The following is a 10,447-nucleotide window of genomic DNA, read 5'->3' on the forward strand; positions in this document are numbered from 1 at the left end:
TAAAAGCAAACACTATAGTGCTCTGCTTAACTAAGATTGATTTATCTGAAACGGCTTGTGGGGAATAAGCAACTCACAAAATAATTGTTGATAGTGATTCCTTCTCTAAGGCACATTGATACTGTTTCGTCTGAACAAAGGTTGCATGCATGAGACAAATAACCGGAAGTGAAAACAAGTCAGATGGAGCTCAAGGGTTTACTGCTATTAAAAACAACAAGACTTTATAAGCTCTTTTTCATAATGTGCACCGAATACATTTGTCAGTTCTTTAGTAACATGTTCTGATTCAATCATGCAGAACTTTAAGTGTTTTTAAGCAGTGGTCTTTGTTGTGCCATTGATTTCAACCTCATTAGGCACACAGTGATCAATAAAGGGTTACATGTTTGGGGTTAAACAGCAGCGGAGTGATGACTATCTCTGAGTTTGATGCTGATAGTATTTAAGGCGCTGACCATGGTGCTGAAGTTTTAGGACAATATATCTTTATACTATTTCTGGACCTTATATGGTTTCACAGATTATTTATTTTTCAAATTAAAACACATAGGTTCTTATAATATTGTGTATCTCACATGTACTTGTATATTACCTCCTTAGGGCGTGGGGACACTCTACATGTGTTATCACCAACATAGATATTGTATAATTTGTAGTATAAGTTTCTATAATAGTTGTTTCATGTAGAGAAAATATAAAGCAAATTAAGGCAGGTTATGGCGTTTTTCAATCCTAAAATTAATAAACAAAAGCAGGTGTTTGAGTGATGATGTGATATGCATCACATGTTAATATGTTTGTTCCGTTGTGTGTAAAGCTGCTGGCACTTGACCTCTCAGGCTGATAAATTGTGAGCAATAAAAAGTAAGGAGTATGGATTCTTGACTGCAGAAATGTGTTCCTGGGAACCCTGGGTCGCTGAGCTCACATCCCGCACGTCATTCTCCTTACATCAGCACACAGCTTAAATGCCAGCAGCACCGAGCGGTGTAAACACAGCAGGCACACCTTCATAGGGGCGCATCGCGAGACAAACACACTGCTGGAACCTGAACAGAACAAGCAGTCTTCAGGATGTCATGTTACAATTAAGGATTTATTTTGACTTTATTTCCCGAGCAAGTTTTCTAAACAACGTGGAAAGTTAATTTCACTGTACCTCTGTGTAGTGTTGGTTTTAATAATGATCAACGACACACTTGCCTTTGGAGATTTGGACACGAATGTTTCTGCGCCTTTGCCTCCTCTCGCTCTCAGCCACAACCAAAGTGCTTTCCCTGCGCTCCGGCTGGAGTCCAAGTCTCTGGTCACTTCAGCCACCATGTTCGCCGTGGGAGTCCTGGGAAACCTCATCGCCATAGTCGTGCTGTGCATCTCCAAAAAGGAGCAGAAAGAGACCACTTTCTACACTCTGGTGTGCGGGATGGCCATCACGGACCTGCTGGGAACATGCTTCACCAGCCCCGTGGTGATCGCCACATATGTGGCCAACCGCTGGCCGGGAGGAGTGCTACTGTGCCACTTTTTCTCCTTCTCCATGCTCTTCTTCGGCTCTGCCGGGATGTCCATCCTGTGCGCAATGGCTGTGGAGCGATACTTGGCCATAAACCATGCGTATTTCTACTCCCAGCACATAGACCGGACCATGGCGCGCTTTGCACTCCTGGCCGCCTACCTGGCTAACATTGTGCTGTGCATTATGCCCAGCTTTGGCTTCGGACAGCACGTCAGGCACTTTCCCGGGACTTGGTGCTTTCTGGACTGGAGGGCGACGGACTCACTCGGAGCATGCTACTCCTTTCTGTACGGCGGAGTGATGGTGGTGCTGATCGCAGTGACAGTTTTGTGTAATTTGGCCGTGTGCAAATCGCTCGTGGGGATGAACCAGAGGACCTCTTGTGAGCAGAGGGGGTCACGTCGCCGCTTCCCCCGGCTGCCCTCGGTCACCTCGGCCGCGGAGATCCAGATGTTCTGGCTGATGATCTTCATGACCATCGTTTTCCTGGTCTGCTCCATCCCTTTAGTGGTAAGGACAACTTTAATGTTACTTTATTGGACCCTGTATCTTTGTTAAAGTCTTGTTGCATTTAGTTATGCTTTTTATTTGTGTGTGATTAAACCCTTTTTCGAACTATCTTTTATCTAACAGGTGCGGATCTTCGTGAATCAGCTTTACGACCCTGCCTACATCTCTGCTGGGGGGAGGCCTGACTACCGGAGCGACCTGCTTGCCATCCGCTTCGCCTCATTCAACCCCATATTAGACCCCTGGGTGTACATTTTGTGCCGGAAGAACCTGCTGCTGAAGGGCTGCGAGAAGCTAAAGAGGACAGTGTCGCACACTAAAGACATTCGTGGGGACAACATCGGCTGGGTGGGAGGTCAACACTCCCCTGCGTCTCTAAACAGCGATGATACCAGTTACGCGTCATTACGCACAGCCAGCTTCAGGAACGATGTGGAAGCACGTGTGTCCATCAATCATAAATCTTTCACAGACTTCACCATGAGACAAGCATGGGAGTACGACACCGCCCGGGTCAACTTTCACCCGTTCAGCGTGGAGAGCACGGCGATCCTCGGGTGTGACGAGGTAGAAGCAACCGGCTCCAAACAGGAAGTGGAGGTCAAGGAGGTCTTCACGGGGCAGCGCGACTCCGCGACTCCGCCCCTTTCTGCGCACGTGAGAAAGGTGGACATTGTCACCTGCACGTTCAGCACACCGAGTTCATGCCAGTCAGCGAAATGCCTTTGATGAACACTTGGTAATTCAACTGCCAGCACCAGTGTAATGTTCCTATGTGGGTAGGTGCTTCATGCGCATAGCAAACTTGTTCATTTGAATTCAACTGTGAGAAAAATGATTCTGCCAGTGGAAAAATCCACACAATGAGATCTCTTCTGATAGTTTTAACCACCAAAGAGCCACATGCTCAAATGAATGAAACACTTGAAACAGCACTTGTGACTGCGACTGAAATGATCTCAAGCACTCGATCAAACGTCACTCTCTTGTTACTCATTCTGCTGCACAGAGCTCTCTAACATTTCAATCCTGGGCTTTATTTAAAGGTTAAGTGATCACTTCAGGATCTGAAAAAAGTACAATAGTTGATGTGCATTTACATCTTATTCATATCAACTAAACCATGTCTTCAGTCAGAAAAGGTCCAGAAAAACACACTGCCCCAACCTACCACAGCTTTGTTGTGTCCACAGTGAAACTGGAGAATATTTCAGGGGCAAGGTGTCACAGATGGGATGGCATTTTTGGGCTTACTATGGTCTAGGGGTGCTCACTATTTTAACTTAACCTATAGCTAAACTTTTAGCCGAAAATGATTCACAGTTTTACAAATTCTGCTAAAAGTAAACTGCCAATTGTTGCAATTTCCAAATATGGAAATGTAAACAATCTATAATTATACCCTATGGGTAAAAATGTTCTTACACTCTAAGAGTTTTACACACGATTAATCAATATGTGCCATTTGCAATACATGTTTATTCCTTATGTATTGTTGTTACACTTGATTTTACTTTTTTGTATCGAAATGCTGCTAATTTACTGCCTGTGTTGCATGAAGAGAAAATTGAATGTAGACATTTTCAATCTTGTTTTATATTGCACATAATGTTTTGATATCTGCAAATGTTAACATGTCACCTTTTAAAAACAAATATTGTTGCTGTGAGCTGTATGACCTGTGGTTTTTGCTGGATGTGTTGGTGGGTCTGTTCAGAAATAAAGAAGAAAGCATACTGCCGAGGTCTTCCTCTTCCTCTGTTTTACCATCAATAAATCAGCTGCTCAAATATTCACAGTTGAACAGACAGATGGCAGGAGAGAGACTTATTTCAGGTCTAACTCCAGACAACAGGTTCACATGTTAGACCAGCAGGTGGCTCTACAACATAAAAAAAAAGTCTTAATTTTAACTTAAGAGGTGTTGATCCTGCTGAAAGAAAAATAATTAAGGATGTCATTAGGAGAAAACACTTCTGAAGTCAAGCTGTGCAATCAGTGAAGTAATTACAAGATGTATATTAAAAAAAACTTTATTCCCTTGGAGGATAATGCCATACAAAAATAAAGAAAATTTTATAAAATAATAATAATAATAATAATAATAATAATAACAACGTGACATACTGATGAACTTTAGGATGAGAAATGTTGAGGTCCTGTAGTGTAGATGTTTAACCTGTTTACTGTACATACATTCTACCTGTGCTGTGGAAAAGCTGGTATCATTACCAAAGCTCAAGTATGTGAGGTGCTCTTGAAAAAATATATTTATTAAGTATTCCACATCATTTCAATGTAGGTCAATTTTTTATTTAATAGGATTTGTTTTACTGTCTGGAAAAAATGTAAAAATCAATCTGAGATTTTTGATCATGGTTCTGTTTTATCCAATGTAATCTTAAAAATAGCAGCGTTTAATCAGCTGTCCATGAGGCGTTGGATAAATGTGGAGACCCGAAGAAAAAAAATACATAGGCCTACTGCATGCAAGAAGTAGAAGTAGCTGTCAACATGAAATCTGAATCTTGGCAATAAATAGATATGTATCTACAATATAGAGTTAATAAAAACAGCTCTCATATGAAGCTATAATAAATAAATAATTTAACAGAAATAAATATATGTTACTTTTATACAGTAATACAGGAAGATGCATGGCATCCATTTGGCTGAGTTCACCTGAACATAGAAACAAAACAATGTCATGTCCCTGTTTTTATGTGGAGAAAATGATATACCTTTTGGGAGCAGCTGGCTTAACTGTGAGTGATAGTGAACATCAGTCTTTTTTAGTCAGAATATAAACACAGTGTCCTTTAGATGTGTCTTATCTTGATATCTCTCGAGCTTCGGCCTTCAGGTCTCGCCCATAAAAATGTCACATAATGGAGTCTCTTTAATGTGTATTATCTGGAGTATTTTCATTATTTACTCAGTAAAAGTTATTCACTCTTTGAAGACCCAACGATAAATCCAGATGGTGATTCCCTGATGGCAGTTTCTGACCTTCAGTCTTCCCGCCAAAACGATTCCTCCTCAACAGGAAATACACAACAAGTGGCCTCGGTCACTTCCGTGCTCTGTGTGTGTTAAAGCGACCCTTGTTTCTAACTCCTCTGGCTTCAGGATGGGTGACACCCCTCTTCCTCTCCCTCCTTCATGTCTTCAGCCCATACACATGCAGCTGGCGGCTGATAGCGAGTCAATGGTCCTCCACGCTGTCTGGGCGTCCATGAAGGAGACCGTCTCGTACTCGGCCGGCCGGCAGCAGGGGTGTCTGCTGAGCTTGCGAGCGGTGCGCCGGGGCAGAGAGCCGTTCTCCAGCAACCTATCCAGCGCCAGGTCGTAGTTCTTTCTGGAGGCCTTGCAGGAGCCAACGCAAAACTTGAAGAGGACAATCTCATCCGAGTCAAAGCCCAGGCCCAGGTCCCGAACCTTCATCTCTCTCTTCTCCATCCGGCAGTCCCTGCTGCTCTTCTTTGGCTGCTTGCTCTTACCTTTACCCTTCCTATCTGCTTTTCCTGTCTCTTCCTCTTCCTGCTTTTCTTTCCTCTTCCCCTTTTTCTTTTTCTTTGGTGATCCCTTGGGTGGAGGTTCTGAGGGGTCAGAGGAGCGTGGCAAGCGTCCCGCCCAGCGGCTACTGGGATGGTCATCCACCTCATCCATCACGAAGGGGTCTAAAACGGAGAGGAAAAAGGAGACAGGGAGACTTTCAATGAAAGTTAAAACACATGCAAATATCTTCAGCAGGCACATAGGGGAATTTGTTTAAATGATAATGTGAACTGTAATGTAAATGAAGATTTCATAAAGCATTATAACCGTCCACATTATGTGAGTAAAAATGAAGAGCTATACTCCAATTTGCACATTCTCATATAACAGTCTATTATTAATAAAAAATCTGTAATCTGAAAAGACATGCCGAGTCATAGAGTGGACAATATTAAAATGGTAAATAAAAGTAATACATATTAATTTGATCTGGTTTGCAGTGAAGGAGTGTTTGGCTATAGAGCATTTTAATTCAAATGTAGCTTTGCACTGTTTAGAAAACGAAATGTCACACAGCCTTTCCATTTATACTTGTTATGGTTATAAAAATGTGAATTGGATTATTGCACTTTCATTTTCAATTAAATTAAGCCCTCTTTGGGCTTCCATATCTCTGAAATCTATCATGTCCGCCTTTTACCTTAAAATGTCACCCTTTAAATGTCCTGTAAATATATCATGAAGACTGAGATAGGAAGCAGATCCCGGGCTCATGCCCTCTTTCCATTCCAATACTGTTTGATAAAGCTGTAAATATGACTTTCATAAGGGCCTCAGTACCATATAGAGCGTGCCAAGTAGAGTAGGGGTCAGTGTGGTCTTCCTGCTCCTCGTCCTCCACCACCTCTGGCAGCGTCACAGGAAGCTCTCGCTCCTCCTGGCCTGCCTGCAGCCCCACGCCAGGGCCCGAATCTGATCCAGGACCAGCAGCACCGCCCTTCATATGAGCTCCTTCCACCAGAGGCAGCAGAGAGAGGAGGACCCACAGCAGCACCTACAGGAGAGGGAAGCCATATGTTAGCTGACACAAAGATATTCCAGGGACTCATTGACTTAATCAATGAACAAAAGAGTGAAGAGGACAGAACCAGGACATGGAAAGCAAACCATATTATCTCTTCTGTTATTAAAAAGCTTTCATTCAGTTACCTAAAAATGATAGTTGTTTTATCTGCATTAATTAACTTTTCTGGACACTCTTTGGCAGGGAATAAAGCTCAACATTGAGATTCATCACCTTGAAGTTGACATGGTAAAATGATCCACTGCTTACATGTCCAGCAGACACAGAGATACATTAGCCTTTCTTTGTCGAACATTAAATATCTGAATATCTCTCCTTTTAATAAAGAGTTTAAGCAGTCCTGGACTCCTGGTAGTTGTATTTTTTATAAAACCGGATGTGAACAGAAGCAGGCTAGTTGACTCTGTCTTTTCGCTAAGCTAAAAAGCTGCTAACTACCATTACAGTGATATTTAAGTAGATTTTTGATGAGGCATTGCTCTCAGCTATTTCTTGAAAGTTAATATTTACAGAGTGTGTGCAGGTTTGCTTTTGGCTTTGAGCTCTCTTGTTTTTCTTACAAAGAAATCCTGGTCACCACCAGAGACATTGGGTATTTGGTCTTTTACTTCCATATGCAATATGTACTTAATGAGAAGTTGACAGGGTGCTATATAGATATGAAAACGATAAAGAAAATGAGATGATACGTATGAGAGCACATTACACACACATCCCTTCAAAGCTTCAAGCTACAGCAGTGCTTTGTGTTAAGCCTATTTCATCAAATGGGATCTCACTTACTTTTCACTAATACTTGAGTCAAATAACTCGGCTTCCTTTCCGCACTGGATCACGCTTTGTCCACTGGCTTATCATTTAGCGATGAAAGCTTTGGTGCTGACATGGCTTTATCGAAAGCTCAGTTCGGAGGCTTGTGGGGATGGATTTCATTAACAATTTATATACCTACATAAAACTCATCCACTGATTTATAGTGGTCTCTACATTGGATATGAAATATGAGAAGGCTATTTGAAGAGACAGTGATTTCATTATAAGGAAGAACGACAAATACAAAGAGTGAGAAAAAGATGGATAGGAGAAGTGACAGAAGATTTGAGGAAGCAGAAGAAGGAGAAGAAGGAGGGGACATCTTTGCTTGTGGCAACGATGTGTTTTTCTGACAAACCTTGGCCTTCTCTGACATTACAGAGCTAATCTCCCGTTTATCCTTCCTCCGAACTCTCCATCTGGTCCCACCTGGAGCGAGGGAGAAAGAGAGGAATGTAAGAACAAGAACAAGCGTCACTCTGTCAACTTTCCTCCTCCCAGAACTCCCTTTGAAAAGTTTAACATAAACTAAAAGGCACAACATGCGGGTAATGTGATGTCTATGGATTCACAATTGTCCAGATACTGTAAAAAAAATAAAAACAGCGCTGTGGGCCCCTGAGAAAGCCGACATGTCACATAAATCACGTCCTCAATGCACGACGACGGCTTGTTTATTGCTGTTTCGGTAAAAGACCAGTGTTTGCTGCCAGCTAGCGTGGCTAGTGTTGGCTTGTCGGTTTCATACATCCATGCAAACAGCCCTGGCAACAAAAGGCAACATCTGCGATACACTTGTCAAAGGCATTCTTCAGTGTTAGTTCTGTGGCAGCAGAGGTACAAGCAGGGGGAACCAGGCATAGCGGGAGCACTTCGCGGAGGTCCCATACAAAAGACCCACAGAGATGCAGGACAGGTGATAAGAGGTATCACGGATGCAGATGTTTATATATGGTACGTGCAGTGTGGAGGATTGTGCTGGCTGCAGAGCAACCACACATCCCGTAACATGAGGTCATCAGGTTGTTTCATGCCCCCCCACCCCTCAGTAAAGCTCAGCGGAGGTAAGGGCATACCTTGAAACCAGAGAGGTAATTTAAAATAATTTATCTTGCATCCGAAAAAGGTATACCGAGATCACTAAAGTAATTAGGAAACATGCCCTGGAAACAATGAACACCTGTGGGAAATTACATGGCAACCCGTCCAATGGTTGTTAAGATATTTTGTTCTGGACCAAAGTGATTGATCGACCTACAGACACTGCCATCTCCAAGAATCATTAAAGGGGCCCTATTGTGCTCATTTTCCGGTTTCATATTTGTTATTTGTGCCTCTACTGTGGCATGTTAACCTGCTTTAATGTTCAAAAAGCTCTTTATTTTTCTCATACTGCCTGTGCTGCAGCACCTCTTTTCACCCTCTGTCTGAAACCAGAGCCCAGTCTGCTCTGATTGGTTAGCTGGCTGACTCCATCTGGAACTTTGTAATTGCAGTCTTTGCCGACCATTTACATCACAAAAACCTATAGAACACACTTCAGAAAAGCACAAGATGGCCTCTTTAAGTCCAGAGGTTCTCGTCCCCTTTGGCTGGCGACCCATTAAATAAAGGGATGTTTACTTCTCTTTTTTCCCACCCTTTCACTTTTAGAGGTTTGTTAAGGTGAGATGGCCAGCTTAAGGAAAATATACATTTTGAAAAGAGTTTAAAAAGAAAATTATGCACTTTAAAAAAATACATTCTTCCTATAATAACTGGCCCTCCTTGCTGGGATGCCTACTGCAGTGGTTGACTGAAACATTTCAGAAAACCGATATAAATATCCATCACAATTTATGTAGAGCTCAATTGAACTTTTCAAATTGCATGATTTGCCCAAATATTGGTTTTAAAAAGCGTTTTATGCATTTAAGAATTAGTAATTAAGTCATTGTTTATAAAGGAAAATTCCTTGCGTAAAGTACAAGTCTTTAAAAAGGATTTTAAATCAGATGTTTGTTTGCTGACTTGCCTCCTTTACTCCAGTTTCACATCTCTTAATACTGTACTCTTGTTTAGATAAATGCTGTACAAAGTTAGCGTTTGCTTGCTAATCAACTTATCAACATGTCTGATCTGTTCAAACTAACAACCAATTTCTGAAACAGACCTCTGCCTACAGACACCTCCAACATCTTTGAAACCACATCTTTCATCTCTCACATGCTTTGAATAATCTCTGCGCTGAACGTACTCAAGCGTGTATTCTTTAAGATCTGGCCGATACGTGGTGTGCTTTGTTTATATAACAGTCAAAAACAATCCCAGGGCTCAACATTAAGGACTGCCCGATGGCCCGGGGCCATCTAGTATTTAGCTCGGGCCATGAAGCCTCACCTGCTGGTTGCCCGATCGGGCAATCTATTATACCAGTATCATGCAGCTCGCGGATCCAGTAATGAGTGACCCGACAGTAAAACTAAACATATCTATAACTAGTTTAGGTAGTTTGAGAGGTAATTAAAATAGCTACGTGTGATATTCTAACCTGAAGTTTGTGTTTTGTTCCGCTCACCGCTGCATGTGATCATGCAGAGCTGCGTGTCGACTCGTCAGCAGCAGCTGATCTCTCTCTCCCGTCAGATTAGACTTCACTCGCGTTTATGTCCATATCGATCAGATCCAGCTAGTTTTAGCTAATGATATGACTAGCTGCTTATTAAAAGACACCGTGACCTAAACAATAAGTGTCGCTATGCAACCGGGTGAGCCCACAAAGTATAGCGCAGCATTATGCATGTGTTTACATGCCCACCGGAACCCCGAGGCATTAGCAACAGATCAACGCACAATCAACCCATACAGCCAGGGGCGCCGCCAGGGATTTTGGGCCCCATGAAAATATATCACATTGGGCCACACCACCAGGCACAGGCCACGCAAACCAAGCACAATTGCTGTAACCACACTTCCAGAACCCAACCGACTCATTTATGCTTTAAATAACTCTACCTGCACAGGCTTGCATCTATCTTGTAGTC

General features: G+C 42.4%; 2 protein-coding genes across 5 annotated transcripts in view; one reads left to right on the forward strand and one right to left on the reverse strand.

Annotated features, from left to right (window-relative positions):
• Positions 1-1,186: 1,186 nt before the first annotated feature.
• On the forward strand, positions 1,187-2,758 carry ptger4c (prostaglandin E receptor 4 (subtype EP4) c; the record flags this gene model as incomplete). The annotated part of the gene is made up of 2 exons (XM_079651501.1): positions 1,187-2,029; positions 2,153-2,758. The coding sequence occupies 2 exons, from the start codon at positions 1,187-1,189 to the stop codon at positions 2,756-2,758; spliced, it is 1,449 nt and encodes a 482-aa protein (XP_079507627.1).
• A 979-nt stretch (positions 2,759-3,737) lies between these two features.
• LOC307017548 (uncharacterized protein) overlaps positions 3,738-10,447 on the reverse strand; it is a 13,956-nt gene continuing 7,246 nt past the window's right edge. The window contains exons 1-4 of one of the 4 annotated variants that reach the window (XM_079647145.1): positions 9,955-10,328; positions 7,783-7,853; positions 6,368-6,581; positions 4,049-5,709 (exon numbers count right to left, since the gene is read on the reverse strand). In XM_079647145.1, the coding sequence (XP_079503271.1) occupies positions 5,198-5,709; positions 6,368-6,581; positions 7,783-7,853; positions 9,955-9,997 (840 nt within the window). In that variant the 5' untranslated portion in view covers positions 9,998-10,328 and the 3' untranslated portion in view covers positions 4,049-5,197. Of the gene's footprint in view, positions 5,710-6,367; positions 6,582-7,782; positions 7,854-8,500; positions 8,832-9,954; positions 10,329-10,447 lie in introns of those variants that run through there. The other 3 variants (XM_079647146.1, XM_079647147.1, XM_079647144.1) reach the window with 3 other exon arrangements.

This window comes from Notothenia rossii (genome assembly GCF_949606895.1).
Source record: "Notothenia rossii genome assembly, chromosome: 9".
Taxonomy (NCBI): Eukaryota; Metazoa; Chordata; class Actinopteri; order Perciformes; family Nototheniidae; genus Notothenia; species Notothenia rossii.